At 42.2% G+C, this 21,828-nt stretch overlaps 1 protein-coding gene across 3 annotated transcripts in view; it reads right to left on the bottom strand.

The window, feature by feature from the left end:
• Window positions 1-15,280, bottom strand: part of PPP6C (protein phosphatase 6 catalytic subunit) — a 37,037-nt gene extending 21,757 nt beyond the window's left edge. For 2 of the 3 annotated variants that reach the window (XM_081588592.1, XM_081588593.1), the window contains exon 1: window positions 15,142-15,280. In XM_081588592.1, the coding sequence (XP_081444718.1) occupies window positions 15,142-15,216 (75 nt within the window). In that variant the 5' untranslated portion in view covers window positions 15,217-15,280. Of the gene's footprint in view, window positions 1-15,042 lie in introns of all 3 variants that reach the window. The other variant, XM_081588591.1, reaches the window with a different exon arrangement.
• Window positions 15,281-21,828: the final 6,548 nt, after the last annotated feature.

The raw sequence follows: 21,828 nt of genomic DNA, 5'->3' as shown, positions 1-21,828 counted from the left end.
GCTGCAGTGAAGATCAAAGATCTTATGTGCCACAACTAAGACCCAGGGGCAGCCAAGTAAATAAATAAATAAATTTTTTAAATGGCCAAAGGACTTGGATATACTTCCAAAGAATAAATACAAATGGCCAACAGCCACATGGATGTTCAATATCACTAGTCGTAAGGAAAACAAATATAAATCAAAACCAAAATGGGAGGACTTCCCTGGTGGTCCAGTAGCTAAGACTCTGCACTCCCAATGCAGGGGGCCTGGGTTCAATTCCTAGTCAAGGAACTAGATCCCACATGCTGCAACTAAGACCCAATGCAGTCAAATAAACAAAAATAAATGAAACTTTTTTTAAAAAAACGGGATACCACTTTACACATACTAGGATGGCTATAATTTTTTAAAGACAAAAAATAACAAGTGTTGGCAAAGATGTGAAGAAACTGGAACCCTTACACATTGCTGGCAGGAATATAAAATGGTACAACCACTTTGGAAAAGAGTTTGGCAGTTCCTCAAACACTAAACACAGAAATACCATGTGACCCAGCAATTCCACTTCTGGGTACATAGCCAAAAGAACTGAAAGCAGGAACTCGAACAGACACTTGTACACCAATGTTCACTGCAGCATTATTCACCATACTCAAAAGGTGGAAACAACTCATGTCTATCAACAGAGGAATGGATTAAGAAAATGTGGTATATCCATATAATGAAATAGCATTCAGCCACAGAAAGAAATGAAGTACAGATTCATGTTACAACATAGATGAATGTTGAAAATATGCTAAATAAGCCAGTCACAAAAGGCCACATAATATGTGATTCAATTCACCTGAAATGTCTAGAAAAGGCAAATTCGTAAGAGGGGAGGGAAACAGGAGAGAGGGAGGGAAGGAGCGTGGGTGCACCTATGGCTGATTCTTGTTGACGTAAGACAGAAAACCACAAAATTCTGTAAAGCCATTATCCTTCGATTAAAAAATAAATACGAGTGGCAAAAATATATACATAAATAAATAAACTTTAAAAACAAACAAACAAAAAAGATGTAGAATAGATTAGTGGTTGCTTAGGGCTGAGGCTTGAGGTAAGGGGAAATGGGGGATTTCTACTCATGGGTATAGTTTCTCTGTGGGGTGATAACAATGTTCTAACATTGATTATAGCTATGGTTGCAAAACTCTCTAAATATACTAAAACCCATTAGGAAAAAAACCCCACTGAATTATATACTTTAAAAATTTATTTTATGTGAATTATGTCTGATAAAGCTATTATTTTTTTAATTAGTAATATATACTACCTATTTAAAAATAATAATTACCACCTTGATCTTAACCACTCAAATCTACTTCTTATGGACAGAGGTTCCAGTCTCAAAAGATCAATGTTGTACAGCAACCTATTTCTATTTTAATCCAGTAGACTTGTGATATATAGTTTCTCATTATTTGTAATTAGCTCCCAAAGTTTACATTTTGCATTTTTTTAAACCCTAACTCACTTTGGTCTAGCTTAAGGATGGTTCCAAAGAACAAATATGCCACGATTGGCCTATACCTTTTTTATAGCCTTTCATTACAACCTCCCTTCTCGGTCAGTCAGAATCAAGAGCACTACTTTTTCTAAGTTAGCCTAGTAGAGAAGCAATTTATACTTTCAAATGTAGTTTCTGAAACTGTACAATTTTTTTTAATTTATTTAATTGAAGGATAACTGCTTTACAGAATTTTGTTTTCTGTCAAACCTCTACATGAATCAGAGGGAATATCAGTATACATATATCCCCTCCCTTTTGAACCTCCCTCCCATCTCCCGCCCCATCCCACCCCTCTAGGTTGCTACAGAACCCCGGCTTGAGCTTCCTGAGCCATATAGCAAATTCCCGTTGGCTATCTATTTTACATATGGTACTGGAAGTTTCCGTGTTACTCTCTCCATACATCTCACCCTCTCTCTCCCCATATCCATAAGTCTATTCTCTATGTCTGTTTCTCCACTGCTGCCCTGCAAATAAATTCTTCAGTACCATTTTTCTAGATTCCGTATATACGCATGAGTATACAGTATTTATCTTTCTCTTCCTGGCTTACTTCACTCTGTATAATAGGCTCTAGGTTTATCCATCTCATCAGAACTGACTCAAATGTGTTCCTTTTTATGGTTGAGTAATACTCCATTGTGTATATGTACCACAACTTCTTTATCCATTCATCTGTCGATGGACATCTAGGTTGCTTCCATGTTCTAGCTATTTAAATGGTGCTGCAATGAACAATAGGATACATGTGTCTTTTTCAATTTTGGTTTCCTCAAGGTATATGCCTAGGAGTGAGATTGCTGGGTCATATGGTGGTTTTATCCCTAGTTTTTTAAGGAATCTCCATACCATCTTTCATAGTGGCTGTATCAATTAACATTCCCACCAACAGTGTAAGAGCGTTCCCTTTTCTCCACACCCTCTCCAGTATTTATTGTTGGTAGACTTTTTGATGATGGCCATTCTGACCGCTGTGAGGTGATATCTCATTGCAGTTTTGATTTGCATTTCTCTAATAATGAGCGATGTTGAGCATCTTTTCATGTGTTTGTTAACAATCTATATGTCTTTTTTGGAGAAATGTCTGTTTAGGTCTTTTTCCCACTTTTTGATTGGGTTGTTTGTTTTTCTGGTATTGAGTTGTATGAGCTGCTTGTGTATGTTGGAAATTAATCCTTTGTCAGTTGTTTCATTTGCTGTTAGTTTCTCCCATTCTAAGGGTTGTCTTTTCACCTTGCTTATAGTTTCCTTTGCTATGCAAAAGCTTTTAAGTTTAATCAGGTCCCATTTGTTTGCTTTTGTTTTTATTTTCATTACTCTAGGAGGTGGGTCATAGAGGATCTTGCTTTGATTTAGGTCATTGAGTGTTCTGCCTATGTTTTCCTCTAAGAGTTTTATAGTGAAACTATACAATTTTTAAAAGAAAACATCTCAGGAACTCACCCACCTTTCTTAGATCTAATGCCTTACTCAATATTTGCGATTTTTTCAGTTACACTCACCAAGCCTCCTCAAAGGGAATTCCACCAAGGTACCTGCAGAACTGTTTTGCTGTAATTTGTATAAGAGTGAGGAGAGTTTTCTGTTTGTTGCCAGGACGTTCTCAGGCACTTGTCCCACCGAGACTCTCTTTCAGGTTTCACATCTTTTTTTTTTTTTTTTTTAATATGAAATGTTTTATTTAACTAGATTTCAGCCTAATCAATACCTTTTTACCCTGTCTTCTCGAACTAGATTTTTTTTTTTATATTTTTATAAATTTATTTATTTATTTTAGTTGGGGGCTAATTACTTTACAATATTGTAATAGTTTTTGCCATACATTGACATGAATCAGCCATGGGTTTACATGTGTTCCCCTTCCTGGACCCCCCACCCACCTCCCTCCCCATCCCATCCCTCTGGGTCATCCCATTGCCCCGGCCCTGAGCCCTTGTCTCATGCATCGAACATGGAATGGTGTTCTGTTTCACATATGATAATATACATGTTTCAATGCTATTCTCCCAGAACGTCCCACCCTCACCTTCTCCCTCAGAGTCCATAAAATTGTTCTATGCATCTGTGTCTCTTATTCTGTCTCGCATATAGGGTTATCGTTACCATCTTTCAAATTCTATATATATGCATTAGTATACTGTATCGTTGTTTTTCTTTCTGGCTTACTTCACTCTGTATAATGGGCTCCAGTTTCATCCATCTCAGTAGAACCGATTCAAATGTATTTTTTTTAATGGCTGAGTAATATTCCATTGTGTATATGTACCACAGCTTCCTTATCCATTCGTCTGCTGATGGACATCTAGGTTGCTTCCATGTCCTGGCTATTGTGGGGTCACATCTTTTAAGAACAGGCCTAACTTCCATCAGTGAAGGTCAAAGCCCACACATAATATAGCTTCCGTTGTTGTTGTTTACCCACTAAGTCGTGTCCCACTCTTCACAATCCCATGGACTCTAGCCTGCCAGGTTCCTCTGTCGATGGGATTTCCCAGACACGAATACTGGAGCAAGTTGCCATTTCCTTCTCCAGGGGATCTTCCTGACCCAGGGATCAAACCCATGTCTCCTGCACTGGCAGGCAGGTTCTATACCACTGAGCCACCTGGGAACCCATATACCCCTGTAAAGGGCAGATATTAAGATGTTACCCAATCAAGCCAACCTACTTGTAAACTCGGTGAATTAAGCCAGACTGTCCTCTAGAGAGGCCTGTCCTCACCCTGCATTACACTGCTTCTTTCCTCAATTGCTTTTTCCCAAACTGTACTTTAATGTCATGCCATCAACCTGTATGCAGTAAAGGACTAGGAAACAGTCCCCTACTGAGGTTGTCACTGTGTGGACTATAAACAAGGTGCATAGGATGTTGTGATTAAATAGCTGCCTTCAAGGAGGGCTGGGGGAGGAATGTCCCTTTGCTTCTTCTATCAGGAATAGATGTGATTTTCCTGACAAGATAATTTTTTATTATCTTACAGACGCTGTAAATTTTTTTAATTCATCAGTTTCCATCTTTCTGTAGGCTCCTAGAAAGTTTAAGGCCTAATCTCAAAGAAGTAACTTGGTCATCATAGCATTTATTTTACATGTACTTTTCTTACTTTTACAACTGGCCCCATCTTGGTTTCCTATCTTTATTTTCTGTCTCATTTTTCTTACTTATTCTAAAAATAACTTATCTTGCTATATTGAATGATTCTTTGTAAAGCACTCTGTATCTTTTTTAGAACAAAGTGAGTTCTCATTTAACATTCTGAAACTAATCACAGCACAGATTGATGAGGGACTCCACAGCTCCCGTTCTGAATGTGCCAGAATTTGCACCCAAATATGACTGGCTCTCCTGACCCATAGTGCCTCCTGAACTGCAAGTCACCTCTGGTGACCAGCCCATACCTCCCAGTGCTGATCTGAGAGTAGCAGCAGACCATAAGCTAAAGAGCATCACTGTGAAACCCTGCCAATCTTAAAAAGTCAGTGAGTGTCTAGAGAACCACGTAAACTACTTAGGCAGCACCTTCAACCCAAGGCCAGGCACGCTAACTTAAGTAAAGCAACAGCTGTCTCCTATAACTGCCACTTCTGCAGTCCCAACTGAGGATTTAGAGCACTAAGCCTCTAAGCCAAAGCCACACCTCTCATCTCTCCAGTTCATCAGCAGCTTACAAATTCATGTCAAGCATACACAAAAATAAGCAATCTATGAAATCGCAGTACAAACTCTACATATGTCAGTCAATGACACACACAGTGGCCTCATAGAGCCCAGCCCTGCCAGGGGAGAAGCTCCTCCAAAGTCCTTCATAGATTTGTTTTGCTGCTTGGTTTGTAGGAAGCCTGGTTTCTCTTTTACCGCCCCAGTCACTGAGGCAAGATTTTTAATCTTATCCCAAATTTAGGGCAAACTATCCATTTCTCCCCACGGTGACTAATTAATTCCTAATCCCTGAAAAAGTAGAAGTTGGGACTTCCCTGGAAGTCCAGTGGTTGGGACTCTGCACTTCCACTGCAGGGGGCACAGGTTCCATCGCTGCTCAGGAAAGTTTCCTATGATGCAAGGTACGGCCAAAAAATTATAATAATAATAAGTAGAGGTCCATGGGCCCATTCTAAGGAGACCTTTTCTCCCTCCTCTACCTTCTGCTCAAGATACCTGTTTACAGATTCATTCCATTCTCTGCTTCTGTCTCCCTATTCCTCTTGTCCCCTCAAATACACTAGGTTTTAAATTTTTGTAATTCTTTGTTTAGCTGATCTTGTTACATAAAACATACTATTTCCTTTATTTACTTTACATACTGGGATTTATAAAATCTCTTAAGAAATAAAAATTTAAGATTATATTTTACACAGCCTTTGAACAGTCTCTCAGTTCAATTCAGTCACTCAGTCGTGTCCAACTCTTTACGACCCCATGAACCGCAGCATGCCCTGTCCATCACCAACTCCTGAAGTTTACCCAAACTCCTGTCCGTTGAGTCAGAGATGCCATCCAACCATCTCATCCTCTGTCGTCCCCTTCTCCTCCCGCCTTCAATCTTTCCCAGCATCAGGGTCTTTTCAAATGAGTTAGCTCTTCACATCAGGTGGCCAAAGTACTGGAGTTTCAGCTTCAACATCAGTCCTTCCAATGAACACCCAGGACCGATCTCCTTTAGGATGGACTGGTTGGATCTCCTTGCAGTCCAAGGGACACTCAAGAGTCTTCTCCAACACCACAGCTCAAAAGTACCAATTCTTCTGCGCTCAGCCTTCTTTATAGTCCAACTCTCTACTAGAATACAAATCACTGGGAATGAAGAGTGGGTATCCAAGATGATAATGACATTCACACTCTTACAATCCATAAGGAAATATCTGTATCGTCTGTTAAAATCAGAGTTTCTCAATCATGGCACTACTGGTAATTCTTTGTTGTGGGGGTCTGCTGTCCTACCATGCCTCATAGGGCCACCCAAGACAGACAGGCCATTGTGGAGAGTTCTGACAAAACGTGGTCCACTGGAGAAGGGAATGGCAAACCACTTCAGTATTCTTGCCTTGAGAACCCCATGAACAGTATGAAAAGGCAAAAAGACATGACACTGAAAGATGAAGTCTCCAGGTTAGTAAGTGCCAAATATGCTACTGGAGAAGAGTGGAGAAGTAACTCCAGAAAGAATGAAGAGACGGAGCCAAAGCGAAAACAACACCCAGCTGTGTATGTGACAGGTGATGGAAATAAAGTCCAATGCTGTAAAGAACAACATTGCACAGGAACCTCGAATGTTAGGTCCATGAATTAGGGTAAATTGGAAGTGGTCAAACAGAAGATGGTAAGAATGAACATCAACATTTTAGGAATCAGTGAACTAAAATGGACCAGAATGGGTGAATTTAATTCAGATTATGTCTACTACTGTGGGCAAGAATCCCTTAGAAGAAATGCAGTAGCCCTCACAGTCAACAAAAGAGTAAAAATGCAGAGCTTGGGTGCAACCTCAAAAATGACAGAATGTTCTCTGTTTGTTTCCAAGGCAAATTATTCAATATCACAGTAATCCAAGTCTATGCCCGAACTACTAATGCCAAAAGCTGAAGTTGAATGGTTCCATGAAGACCTACAAGACCTTCTAGAACTAACACCAAAAACAGATGTGCTCTTCATTATAGGGGATTGGAACGCAAAAGTAGGGAGTCAGCAGACACTGGGAATAACAGGGAAGTTTATCCTTTGAGTACAAAATGAAGCAGGGCAAAGGTTAACAGAGTTTTTCCAAGAGAGCGCACTGGTCACACCCTCTTCCAACAACACAAGAGACAACTCTACACAAGGACATCACCAGATGGTCAAAACCAAAATCAGACGTTATATTCTTTGCAACCGAAGATGGAAAAGCATTATACAGTCAGCAGAAACAAGACCAGGACCTGACTGTGGCTCTGATCATGAACTCCTTATTGCCAAATTCAGACTTAAATTGAAGTAAATAGGGAAAACCACTAGACCATTCAGGTATGACCTAAATCAAACCCCTTACAAATATACAGTGGAAGTGACAAATAGATTCAAGGAATTAGATCTGATAGAGTGCCTGAAGAACTATGGATGGAGGTTCATGACATTGTACAGGAGGCTGTGATCAAAACTATCCCCAAGAAAAAGAAATGCAAAAAGGTAAAATGGTTGTCTGAGGAGGCCTTACAAATAGCTGAGAAAAGAAGAGAAGCGAAAGGCAAAAGAGAAAAGGAAAGACACATCCATCTGAATGCAGAGTTCCAAAGAATAGTGAGGAGAGATAAGCAAGACTCCCTCAAAAAAAAAAAAGAAAGCCTTCCTCAGTGATCAATGCAAAGAAAAGAGGAAAACAGTAGAATGGGAAAGACTACAGATCTCTTCAGGAAAATTAGAGATACCAAGGGAACATTTCATGCAAAGATGGGCACAGTAAAGGACAGAAATGATATGGACCTAACAGAAGCAGGAGATACTAAGAAAAGGTGGCAAGAATACACAGAGGAACTAACCAAAAAGATGTTAATGACCCAGATAACCATGATGGTGTGATCACTCACCTAGAGCCAGACATTCTGGAGTGTGAAGTCAAAAGGGCCTTAGGAAGCATCACTATGAACAAAGCTAGTGGAAGTGATGGAATTCCAGTTGAGCTATTTCAAATCCTAAAAGATGATGCTGTGGAAGTGATGGAATTCCAGTTGAGCTATTTCAAATCCTAAAAGATGATGCTGTGAAAGTGCTGCACTCAGTACACCATCAAATTTGGAAAACTCAGCAGTGGCCACAGGACTGGAAAAGGTCAGTTTTCATTCCAATCCCAAAGAAAGGCAATGCCAAAGAATGTTCAAACTACTGCACAATTGCACTCATTTCACATGCTAGCAAAGTAATGCTCAAAATTCTTCAAGCTAGGCTTCAACAGTACATGAACCAAGAACCTCCAGATGTAAAGGCAAAGGAACTAACAATCAAATTGGCAACACCTGTTGGATCATCAAAAGAGCTAGAGAATGCCAGAAAAACATCTATTTCTGCTTCACTGACTACGCTAAAGCCTTTGACTGTGTGGATCACAACAAACTGGAAAATTCTTAAAGAGATGGGAATACCAGACCACCTTACCCGCCTCCTGAGAAATCTGCATGCAGGTCAAGAAGCAATAGTTAGAACCAGACATGGAACAACAGACTGGTTCCAAATTGGGAAAGGAGTATATTAAGGTTGTATACTGTCACTGCTTATTCAACTTATATACAGAATACATCATGTGAAATGCCGGGCTGGAGGAAGCACAAGCTGGAATCAAGATTGCCGGGAGAAATATCAAAAACCTCAGATATGCAGATGACACCACCCTTATGGCAGAAAGCAAAGAGGAACTGAAGAGCCTCTTGATGAAAGTGAAAGAAGAGAGTGAAAAAGTTGGCTTAAAACTCAACATTCAAAAAACGAAGATCATGGCATCCAGTCCCATCACTTCATGGCAAATGGATGGGGAAACAAGGGAAACAGTGACAGACTTATTTCTTGGGCTCCAAAATCACTGCAGATGGCGACTGCAGCCAGGAAGTTAAAAGACGCTTGCTCCTTGGAAGAAAAGCTATGACCAACCTAGAGAGCATATTAAAAAGCACAGACAATACTTTGCCAACAAAGATCCATCTAGTCAAAGGTATGATTTTCCCAGCAGTCATGTATGGATGTGACAGCTGGACTACAAAGAAAGCTGAGCACTGAAGAATTGATGCTTTTGAACTGTGGTGTTAGAGGAGACACTTGAGAGTCCCTTAGACAGCAAGGAGATCAAACTAGTCCATCCTCAAGGAAATCAATCCTGAATATTCATTGGAAGGACTGATGCTGAAGCTGAAGCTCCAATACTTTGGCCACCTGATGCAAGAACTGACTCACTGGACAAGACCCTTGATGCTGGGAAAGACTGAAGGAAGGAGGAAAAGGGGACGACAGATGAGATGGTTGGATGGTGTCACCGACTCGATGGACATGGGTTTGGGTGGACTCAGGGAGTTGGTGATGGACAAGGAGGCCTGGCGTGCTGTGGTTCATGGGGTCGCTAAGAGTCGGACACGACTAAGCGACTGAACTGAACTGTAAATGGAACAAAAAGTGCTATGGGGCAAAGGTCAGTATAGAAAAAGAATGGAATTTCTTTTTTCTGGCCTTCCCAAGTGGCTTGCAGGATCTTAGTTCCCCAATCAGGGGCTGAACCCAGACCCTGGCAGTGAAAGCACTGAGCCAGGAAATTCCAGAAAGGAAATTTTTAACAGCAAATAAATTCAGGTATGTGCTCTGCTGAGTCACTGGGGCAAAAATCACGTAAACCTTATCAAGTCCTGGCTCTGATATCTGTTCTATCACAGTGGTAGAATGGACAGGATGGTGCTCCGAAAACTAAGTGGCTGTGTCAATTCTAACCATTATTAATAATTCTGACTGCGGAATCCAAGAGCCCGGCATGGAGAAAGTGACATCTGAGCTACAGCTAAAAATGGGCATGGAGGGGAATTCCCTGGCGGTCTAGTGGCTGGGACTCAGCTCTTTTACTGCTGTGGACCTGGTTCAACCTCTGGTGAGGGAACTAAGATGCCACAAGTCACATGATGAGGCCAAAAAAATAAATATTTTTCAAAATAAAATAAAGGGGCATAAAGGGTGTTGTATAAAGGAAGCATAAGTGGTAGTTATGGAGGTGAACCCTAGTGCCAGACTGCCTAGGTTTGCATCCCTGCTCTTCCACTTACTCGTTACTAGCTATATGACTTTAAAAGTTACTTAATTTGTCTGTGTTTGAGTTACCTGTCTGCAAAATGTGGCAAATGTTAGTACCTAACTCACACAGTATTAAATAATTTAACATCTGCGCTATGTAAGTATTAAGTAAGGTAGGTGAAAGAAAGAGACTCAGCAGAAGCAGATGCAGGGAAGTATAAGGCATATAGTCAGAAGAGAGTACTCCAATGTGTTCAGAATGGAAGGTAAAAGAAGGTAATGAAGTGGAAGACATACAGTATTTAGAAAAATATGCTATTTGCCACCCTAAAAGGGTTATTAACTATATCAGAAAGAGCTCTGCACAAAGAAGCTTTCAAACTTAATTCCTTATTAGTTGGACAGCCTCAGGCAGATCATGAACTCTATGAAGTTCAGTTTCTTGTCAGCGAAGTGAGGATACAGAACTAGGTAAGCACTGATTCTCTCTCAGTTCTGAAATTCTAGAAAAGGGGCTGCGGAGTCATTAGAAGCGTGCACTGTCCCATAGGAAACCTACTGCCACATGTAGCTACTGGGCACCTAAAATGTGGCTGATCCAAATTGGGATGTGTTATTAACATAAATGTAAAATAAGTATCACATTTGGTAGACTTAATACAAAAAAAGACAAGATATTACACTAGTTATTTTATATTAATTACATGCTGAAATTGGGTTAAATAAAATACTACTAAAAATTGATTTCACTTGTATCTTTTTACTTTTAAAAATGTAAATATAATTTGAGGCTCACATTTATGAGCATTTTCTTTCTATTAGACAGCACCGCTACAGACTATTTTCAGAAGATCTGAGAGAAGGTAATTCTATGGCCAAAAAGACAAGACAAAATGCCAAGCATTATCAGAAAGAGTCTTGAAAACACTATTTTAGCCCTATACAAAGCCATGCTGCTGCTGCTGCTAAGTCGCTTCAGTCGTGTCCGACTCTGTGCGACCCCATGGACTGTAGCCCACCAGGCTCCTCCGTCCATGGGATTTTCCAGGCAAGAGTACTGGAGTGGGGTGCCATTGCCATCAGTTCAGTTCAGTTCAGTCGCTCAGTCGTGTCAGACTCTCTGCGACCCCATGAATTGTAGCACGCCAGGCCTCCCTGTCCATCACCAACTCCCGGAGTCTATCCAAACCCATGTTCATCGAGTCGGTGATGCCATCCAACCATCTCATCCTCTGTCGTCCCCTTCTCCTCCCGCCCCCAATCCTACCCAGCATCAGGGTCTTTTCCAATGAGTCAACTCTTCGCATGAGGTGGCCAAAGTATTGGAGTTTCAGCTTCAACATCAGACCTTCCAACAAACACCCAGGATTGATCTCTTTTAGGATGGATTGATTGGATCTCCTTGCAGTCCAAAGGACTCTCAAGAGTCTTCTCCAACACCACAGTTCAAAAGCATCAATTCTGCGGCGCTCAGCTTTCTTCACCGTCCAACTCTCACATCCATACATGACCACTGGAAAAACCATAGCCTTGACTAGACGGACTTTTGTTGGCAAAGTAATGTCTCTGCTTTTAAATATGCTATCTAGGTTGGCCATAACCTTCCTTCCAAGGAGTAAGCGTCTTTTAATTTCATGGCTGCAGTCACCATCAGCAGTGATTCTGGAGCCCAAAAAAGTAAAGTCTGACACTGTTTCCACATCTATTTCCCATTGCCATAGTCTATCCCTAACTGCTGTACTGTGTTCAGGTTTCCTTGCAATACCTGAAAAGATAATATGCAAAACCAAATAACTCAGGTAAACAGAATGATCAATAAGACAGGCAATAAGGTGAGTGACAAGACTAATCAGCTTCAAGCCTGGAAGAATCATGACTACCATATATGAGAATCTATTAAATTAGCAGAGGCCGAACAAGGAGGTACAAAAGGTTCTTCATCAAATCTCAGAAAAAAACAAGGGAGGATTCTCTGAGGCTTTACGGAGGTATTTCAAACAGAGGTACAACTCTGCAGAGCAGGTGGTCTTACATGAAAAACAGATGGCTCAGAGTAAACATAAAAGTGAGCTCCAAAAAAGATTGCATTATATTATTAATCCACAGAAGTGGTTACTATTCCTGTGTTGTATGTCTGACGCAGACACGAGGATTCTCCCAACCCCAACCACAGAAATCATCTTCAGTTATTCAGAAAAAAAAGAAAAAACTGAATGTCAACTGGCTGTGTCATTTCTTTACTTACATGGCACCTTTAAGAACTGTCAGAGAGATCAGACAATCTCACTTTACAGATCCTCTCTCATGCCAAAATACTTAAGTGTAAGTATGCAGTAAGCCTGTCTTTTATCATTCCTTCTTCCACTTGGCCAGATATGGAATCTGTGTCTTCTATGATCCTCTCTGAAATCTTTATAGTGGGTGAATATCACATGAACTCTTTTTTAAAAAAGGTTACCCTGTGGTCCACACACTTACATGTATCATCCTTACTTCTTAAAACAGTTACGAACTTTTGATCCAGGACTAGTGATCTGACCACTTCCAAGGTAGATACAGAGAGATCATGACTAGATCTAGAACATCCTATTGCATTTATTATTTTATTTGGTATCCCCAACTTCCAGTCAATGCAAAACACAGGTAAATTTCTATTTTCCTACCAGAACAAAACATTTCCATAAAGATCATTAAGTGGCCCCAATGATTTCTTTTCTTCCTTTGATAAAATATTTTATTTTGGCTTTAAAGCCTCAGAAGAAATGCTCCTGGAATACTTTCTTGGCCTACCTAATTTTACTTTGCACTTCACGCCAAGAGGGAGAAACAGAATTAAATTTCTTTAAATACACCAGAGATGCAGCACAAGAAAATTAATCTGATAAAAATATTTTCAAGACAAAGAAGAAAAGCCTCTACTTACATAGAAAAATTTACAATTCTTTTTTTTCTAGTATTGGGGGGGAGGGATTTACTAGGAAACAGATACATGCTAAGTACAGTCCATTGTGCTGCAAAGGGAAATGAAATGGTTTAACAAATACATTATTTTAGGCTGGGAAGGAAATCTGATGTTTATAAAAAACTAAGAGGTCTAAAGAAAACTCAGCTGATCTATCTTTCCTATCATTTCAATACACAATATTAAGATACGTTTCATAATAAGCAACACTTTACTCATTATAAACATAAAGGTTAAAACTGCTAAAGAACAGAAAACGCCACTTCATTTCACTGACTTGCAAAAGTCAACGTCACCAATGGAATTAACAATGCTCCTAAAAGACAACTAGTTAGTTTTCTAATGAACTGGGTCGCAGAGTTAGGTTGTTTTTCTTTTTTTTTTTCCTTAGGAAAAATCCTGTTTCCTAAAAAGTCATACAGCAGAAAGAAGCTTCAAAACTACTGTCACAAGAGCATGAAAGTTAGGGACTTCCCTAGTAATCCAGTGGCTCCCAATGCAGGAGGCCTGGGTTCAATCCCTGGTCAAGGAACTAGACCCCATATACCACAACTAGCAGTTTGTATGCCACAACTAAAGACCCCACAAGCTGCAACTAAGACATGGCACAGCCAAACAAACAAATAAAAATGCTCTTTTTAAAAAAGAGCATAAAAGTTACATTTCTATTATTACTGGCTTTGCCCCATTTTAATTAAATTATCCTGCTAAAAAAGGAGGAAATGGACAAGAATGACACCTATCAAATAGCATATATAATTAACATCTAAGTACAAATAAGTTACATTCACAACAGCTCCTGTGGCCTTAAGCATTTTGCATACTGTTAACAGATGTTAAATATCAACTCCCTGTACCAAGAGATGGAAGAAAAAAAAAAGTAATATCTTCCTTAAGAGAAGAAAACTCACAAAGATAAACTGCTTTAAACTCACAGCTTAAAGAATAAAATGAACTCGAAACTATCAACAGTTTACCCACTTAGCACACAACAATCAACTCAAATGAACCAAAAAAACAGGCACTAGCGGTAATCGCTAAGCACTGGTTTTAACAAACGCAAAGAAACACTTGTCAAAAAGAGCAGTAGCCCAAAGACTTACATCCTTTATTCTTACATTCATTCCTTTACTCAAACAGAGGTTTACTGTTACTTGGACTCGGCAGTACAAGGAACAACTCTCCTCCCTTGGAAAACTCAGAAAATGCAATCTTGAGCTAAGAAGAGATTTCGGGGGGAAGGTGGACTTGACAGAAAAGTATTTGTATTTATTGACAGCCCCCTACTTTATCCACTTAAAACTACAGCCCAATGATGTACTCGAAAACGGGTTCATATTGGAATTAGCAGGAGAAAACCAACACTCTCAAAAAGTAACTGGGAGAAGCGCTCGGGAAGAGGGACGACTTGACGTTCTCGCATCACCACCAGACAGCTCGGGCCCCCACCTGCCCCTTCCCATACCCATTCCTCAGGCACCTGAACACACCGGGGCTGCGTTTCGGCAGCCGGCGACATCTCCTGTCAGACGCCGGCCACCCCGCGCTCCCGTCACCGCCCCTGGAGGGGACGACCCCGGGCCGCGAGAGCCGAGATCGGGGTAAAAGGAGAGGTGCCTTGCAAGCAAAGTCGTGAGGGCTGAGGGGGAAACCCGGGGGCAGAGGCCGCGACATCCCTCGGGATCCCCGCCGAGAAAACCGGGACAGCATTCGGGGGTCTCGGGCTCCCCCTGCCCCCCCGCGTGACACCAAGTCGGACCCGGTCGCCTCGCATCGCGTTAGGCCCTCTACCCTGATGGGACGGGATGCCGCCGGGTGGTCCCGCGGAGAGAGGAAGGGCGGGCCGGCGGGCGCCCCACTGCCGGAAGGGGCGAGCCCCGAAAGCAGCGCTCCCGCCCCGGCCGGGCTTACCTTCAAGTCGTTCTCCGGTAGGTATTTGCATAGCCGCGCTATCTCCACATACTTGTCCAAGTCCAGGGGCGCCATTTTAGAAATAAGAAGCCCCGACGGCGGCGGCGGTATCCGCGGCGATACTAGCGGCGGCAGCGGCGGAGGCCGAAGCCGGAACCCTCTCTACGTCACGTCCGGCCCGTGAGAGGCGTCTGCGCAGCGGCGTCAGGCTTGACCCGATTTTCCCCACTGCCTCGACACGCCCCACGCCCTCTCCCGCTGAACCCAGGCTGCAGGCCCCCTAGAGGCCCCGTGGGTCCGGAGAGCCGAACCTGCTGAGACCCGTAGTTATCTGCCGCAGGGAGTGCTGGGATTTGTAGTTTTCTGTAGTGGCTAGCTACTCGTCTTTTCCTTTCCTTCTCTTCGTCTTGACTTTCACCTCTTTGGGGACCCAGGGAGGCTTTTACGATGCGAAACGGCGAAGCAGGTGACGTTAGCCATTCCCTGCTTTCTCACTCCTACTCACTCCTACTCTTTTAAGCATTCTCTTCACCAGAATATCTTCAGTTAAAATCAGGTAAGCCTGGCCAGAAGAGCAATCTGTTCGCACGGTTTCCAAGGCAGTGTGAAAACCTTGCCTAAATAAACCTTTGGCAGAGGTGTCAGGCTACCAGCTTTCCAGCCTGGAAAGAAAGGAGACAAATGTTTAAACTCTTCTTATGCCAAATGCTATACAGATGTTTTTCTGTCTCATCTTCATAACACTTGATAGGAAAGGAAGGCTCAGAGAGGTTACGTAACTTGTCCAGCTCTCACAGGGAATAGGCGGGGGAGCCAAGACGAGAATAGATCTCGGTGGCCCACGAGGGCTGAGAGTTTCTTTATTGTACCTTCAGCACCTAAATCAGGACCTGGCACTTAGTATACCTTCAACATTCCTTCACTCAACAGCTATTAACTGAACACTTATTATGTGCTAGGTAGCCTGTAGGTGCTTGGGGTATCCAGCAAACAAAATAGACAAAGATATCTTCATCCTGTATCTATATTCTAGTAAAGGAGACAGAACATAAACAATAACTATAGTAATAACTGTAGAGTATATTAGAAAGTGGTAACTGGTAGGGGGAAAAAAAAAACACAGCAGGGTAAGGGAGATGTATTGATGCGTGTTTAGGAACCAACAAAGAGGCAGAGGAGATAGCTCTGTAGTTACTTGAGAAAAATTACAAAGACAGCTGATGCAGAGGCTCTACAATTAAAAAAAAAAAAAAGCATGTCAAAAATCTTAGGGGAATGGCAAGAAGATTAGTGTGGTTGGATCAAGGTGAGAGGAGTAGGAGAGGAGATGAGAGAAAAGAACACTGACTTTTTACTTTTCATGCAATGAGGAATTATTGCAGACTTTTGAGCAGAGAAGTAATGATCTGACTTGTTTTAAAAGGATCGCTCTGGCTACTGTGTAAGACTGTAGGAGGCAACAACTGCAGCTGAAAGACCAGTTAGGAGACAGTTCTATAACCCAATAGTAGCAGGTGCTCCATAAATATTTGTTGTTCAAGTAATCCTGGATCCATCCTCTGGCCTTAAAGTGAATTTTGATGACATCTGGCTAAATTTTATTGAGGTATCTGGGTGAAGTTCTTTGTATTATTCTGTAAGTATGAAATTGTTTCAAAGTAAAATTAATCCTTAAAAGTTTGTTGCACAATGGCACCCACAAGCATACATTTCTTCATTTATTCAATTAATAGTCATATAGTACCTGTGACCGTGGAGAAGGGCATGGCAACCCACTCCAGTATTCTTGCCTGGAGAATCCATGGATAGAGCCTGGCGGGCTACACTCCATAGGGTCACAACACAACTGAAGCGACTTAGCATGCACACACCTATGATATGAATGAAATATATAAAATTCCTGCCCTATGGGGAATACATTCTAATAACAAAAATAAATGAGCAAGAATTAATTGCAAAGTATAATTCATGGTAAGAAGGGGGAAATGGGGTGCCATGAGTAAGAAAAATGGAATAGAAGAGGCCTACGTTATGTTGGCAACATATGGACATCACGTGTGCAGACTCTAGCACCAAATGGCTCGAGTTCAAACCCAGGTTCTATTACTCCCTGTGTGACTTTGGCAAAGTTATCTATCCTTTCTGTACTCCAGTTTTCTCAGTTCCAATGCGGAGATAATAACAGTGCTTGCTTCATAGGGAGTGAATAAGAATACTTACCTTCCCCCTCAATATGTGGGGAAAAAAAGAATACTTATCTTCTAGGCTTGTACTGATGAAGTTTAATAGAGTTGGTATATAGAAAGGGTTTAAAACGATGTTGTGTACACTTGAGTGCAAGGTATTAGCTCTGAATATTGGCTGAGCAGAAAATGTCTTTCTGAAGAGGTAACGTATAAGACTTTAAGCAGGGGACTTCCCTGGTGGTCCAGTGGCTAAGACTCTGCACTTGTAATGCAGGGGCCCTGGTTCCATCCCTTGTTAGGGAACCAGATTCCACACACCACAAATAAGATTCACATGCTGCAACTAAAGCTCCTGCATGCCATGACCAAGACAGAAGATCCTGCATGCTGCAACTAAGACCTGGTACAGCCAAATAAATAAACATTGTTTAAAAAAGAAGAAGACAACTTTGGGTGGAGAGTATAAAGATAATATGCTCAGAGTTTTTTGAAGAAAAAAAAATCACAAAAGAGGAAAAGATGTTATTGTTGTTTGACTTTTTTTTTTTTTACACAGTCCTCTTTGAAAAAACTAACGATTCACATTTCATCTTTGAACCTCTGTAACTGGGAATTAACCCTACTCAAGATTTCTCCTCAGGGACTTCCCTGGTGGTCCAGTAGCTAAGACTCCACACTCCCAGGGCAGGGGGCCCAGGTTCAATCTCTGGTCCTCTGGTCGAGAACTTGTTCCTGCATACTGCAACTAAGAGCCCTCATCCCACAACTAAGACTCAGCACAGCCAAATAAATAAATATTTTTTAAAAATTAAAAAAAAAAAGGTTTCTTCTCAGAATTGGGAAGGGAGAAAAACAGGGAGATGGATATGAACATTCTTTAAAACAATAAAAGTGCTTGAAAGGAAGGTGTCACGAGCCTCACTGCTTCCCTTGTTGATAAGTCAGTGAACAGGTAGGTAATGAAAGCAGATGGTATCCCCTTCCAGTGAAAATAGGAGGCAGTCCTCACATTACTAAACTGCCTGGCAATTAGAAACTCCCTCTTGGCAGACTCACCTCATTCAGAGAAACTCACTCTTGACATTCTCAGTGTTGGATGAGTTCTTAGAAGAGTTGACGGACACACTGGGTGGTTTGAGACAGAGATAGTGTACAGAGCTTGCTGATTGGAATATGTTCTTAGTCTTCCTTGCACAAAACAGGAGATCTGGGCTCCTGGTTCTGCCATTTCAGTGGGTTAGTCATTTTAACTTCTCTGGGCCTCAACTTACAGTTTACAAATAGATCTCAAAAGTTCTTTCCAACACTTTCGGAAATGTAATTTCTAATCTGAAATCACAGGTCCCACAATGAAAACTGGTTGTAGCAGGGTGGGAGGGAGGCTCAAGAGAAAGGGGATATATGTATACATATATTAATAGCTGATTCACTTTGTTGTACAGCAAAAACTAACAAAACATTGTAAAGCAGTTATACTCCAATAATAAAAAGAAAACTGGTTGCTATTTTGCCCACAAACCTCTTCCAATTTTTCTTGTTTATGTGCAACTCCAGCATGGCACCTTGAAACAGATTTATCTCAAAGACACAAGGAACATCAGAGCAGTTTGCAGCTGTGAGCAGAAATCTCCATCTAGATGCACATGGATATATGGCAGAGCCAACCTGGCCCTTAGTTTTCTTTCCTGAAGGAGAGCAAGAAACTCCTCTTTGGCAGTCAGTGAAAATTCTTCCATTCATAAGGGAACTCACAAAGACTCCAGGTGTTTGGAATAGATTTATGAGCTGTAGAGAGAGCTGCAGACTGCAAATTCCATTTTGTCAATAAATTTTTGTTGGAAGGACTTCCCTAGAAATCCAGTGGTTAAAAGTCCACACTTCCAATGCAGGCGGCATTGGTTCAGTCCCTGGTCAGGGAACTAAGATCCCGCATGCCACAAAGTGTGGCCAGTAAATAAATAAATAAATGTCTGTTACAGATTCAAGTAGCAAAAAGATTTATCAAGTTGGTCTTTCACCTGTACTATCAAATCCTCTCAACTACTCCCTCTTTGAGGTAGATAATTTACTATTTCCATTTTAGACATCAAGAACCTAGAGCTCAGAGAGGATAAGGAACTTGCCAAATGCCAAGTTTAGATGGTTAGCACTGGAGCCTGGATGTGACCCCAAGTACGTCTGTCCGCTTCCCACTCCGCTAGCATAGTTGAAGCTCTGTACCGCAGGAGCTCCTGTGGTTTCCTTCCTTAGCTGTTTCCTCCAGTTCCTAGGATATAACTCAGTCCTTCTGATTGTGGGTTTCTCAGGAACATAGACACAGTTGAACCAGCTCTCCAGTGGTTCTCTCGGAAAGCCACCGGGAACCTGTGGTTATGAAAGAGACCAACAATAATGCAGATGAACACTTCTTTTTTTTTTTTTTACTCCAAAAAATCCTTTATTAGAGATGAGTAAAATGACAAATCTGAGATGACTAAAACCAGTCACTGGGGGCTCTGAAGATAACTCTGCTCCTGTGGGATCACAGACTGGCCAGGTCTCCAGGGTAAACAGCCCAGCCTCCCTGGCCACTCTGCCACATTGGCCATTGGCATCTTCCAGCCTCCCTCGCTTGTCCCAGTCCATCCCTGCCAGGACCCAGTGCCCAGCGCCCATAGAACTGATGTGTTAGACACTGATGATGGCTTGCTGCTGCTGCTGCTAAGTCATCATAGTCATGTCCGACTCTCTGCGCCCCCATAGACGGCAGCTCACCAGGCTACCCCGTCCCTGGGATTCTCCAGGCAAGAACACTGGAGTGGGTTGCCATTTCCTCCTCCAATGCATGAAAGGAAAACTGAAAGTGAAGTCGCTCAGTCGTGTCCGACTCTTCGCGACCCCATGGACTGCAGCCTACCAGGCTCCTCCGTCCATGGGATTTTCCAGGCAAGAGTACTGGAGTGGGTTGCCATTGCCTTCTCCACAGATGAACACTTCTAACTCAGGACTGGTGTCTAGAGTTCATTTACAGCTAGGAATAGCATTACATTTTACAGACACTTTCAAATTGTGGTGTTGGAGAAGACTCTTGAGAATCCCTTGAACTGCAAGGAGATCAATCCAGTCATTTCTGAAGCAATCAACCCTGAATATTCATTGGAAGGATTGATGCTGAAGCTCCAATATTTTGGCCATCTGAGGCAAAGAGCCAACTCATTGGAAAAGACCCTGATGCTGGGAAAGATAAAGGACAGGAGGAGAAGGGGGCAACAGAGGATGAGATGGTTGGATGGCATCACGGACTCAATGGACGTGAGTTTGAGCAAACTCTGGGAGATGGTGCAGGACAGGGAAGCCTGGCCTTCTACAGTTATAGGGAGGCAGAGTCAGACACGACTCAGCTGCTAAACACTGAACAAGCTCTGTATCAGTCACTGGGCACAAAGCACTTTATAAACATTAGCTCATGTATTCCTCACCATAGCCTTGTGGCAGAAATCTTATTAGCTCCATTTTACAGACTGGTGACACTGGGGCCCAAAGAAGAGTAACTTCCATGAGAATAGATACTCTTCTTGATGAACTTTTTGTTTCTTGCACTTTTTACGAATGTACCTAGTTATTGGTTTTTCTGTTTCATGTCCCTCCCTCCTTCCTTCCTTCTGTTTCTCTCTAGTTAAGACTGTAAACTCCAGGAGGCCAGGGGGCAGGGTTGCCTGCTTCAGCATTGTTGTTGTTCAGATGCTCATTTGTGTCCGACTCTTTGCAACCCCATGGACTGCAGCAAGCCAAGCTTCTCTGTCCATCACCAACTCCCGGAGCTTCTTCAAACTTATGTCCTTTGAGTCAATGATGCCATCCAACCATCTTATCCTCTGTCTGTCCCCTTCTCCTCCTTGCCCTCAATCTTTCCCAGAATCACGGTCTTTTCCAATGAGTAGGGTCTTTTCCAATGAGTTGGTTCTTCGCATCAGGTGTCCCAAGTATTCCAGCTTCAACTTCGGCATCGGTCCTTCCAATGAATATTCAGGCTTGATTTCCTTTAGGATTGACTGGTTTTATCTCCTAGAAGGTTCAGCATGGTGCCTGCCGTAGTTACAAATGCTAATTGTGGAATGAGTCAGCTTTTTAAGGCGCCAAAGCTTGAACTGGCCTAAAGATTGCGAAGAAAAATTTACACCCAGGAAAGCACCCTCAACTCTCCCTTTCAGAAACCATTTCTAACAACCGCTGGAAATGAAAATATCCTAGCTCCTTTAAGATAGCCCACGGGGATTTGGGTTACCTAAACAGATGCCCAATCCCTGGCGGTTCGCTTGGAAGGCGTTTCCAAGTAGCCCTTATTTACTCCGCCGGGGAGGCAGGGCCCGCAGGAAGACCTGGCCAGTTCAGCTCTGGAGAAATACACAAGCAGGTCTTCACCTGGGACACCAGGACCGCTCCTGCTCCCTTCCAAGGGCGCGCCCTGGGGTCCCAACCCTCGCGGCTGGGAGCGGTTGGCCGCTGCGCTCTTCCGGGGTCT

The sequence above is a fragment of the Giraffa tippelskirchi genome, chromosome 4, assembly GCF_054371585.1.
Source record: "Giraffa tippelskirchi isolate mGirTip1 chromosome 4, T2T-mGirTip1v1.2.pri, whole genome shotgun sequence".
In the NCBI taxonomy this organism is placed as follows: domain Eukaryota; kingdom Metazoa; phylum Chordata; class Mammalia; order Artiodactyla; family Giraffidae; genus Giraffa; species Giraffa tippelskirchi.
This window is presented reverse-complemented; position numbering and strand designations above follow the sequence as displayed.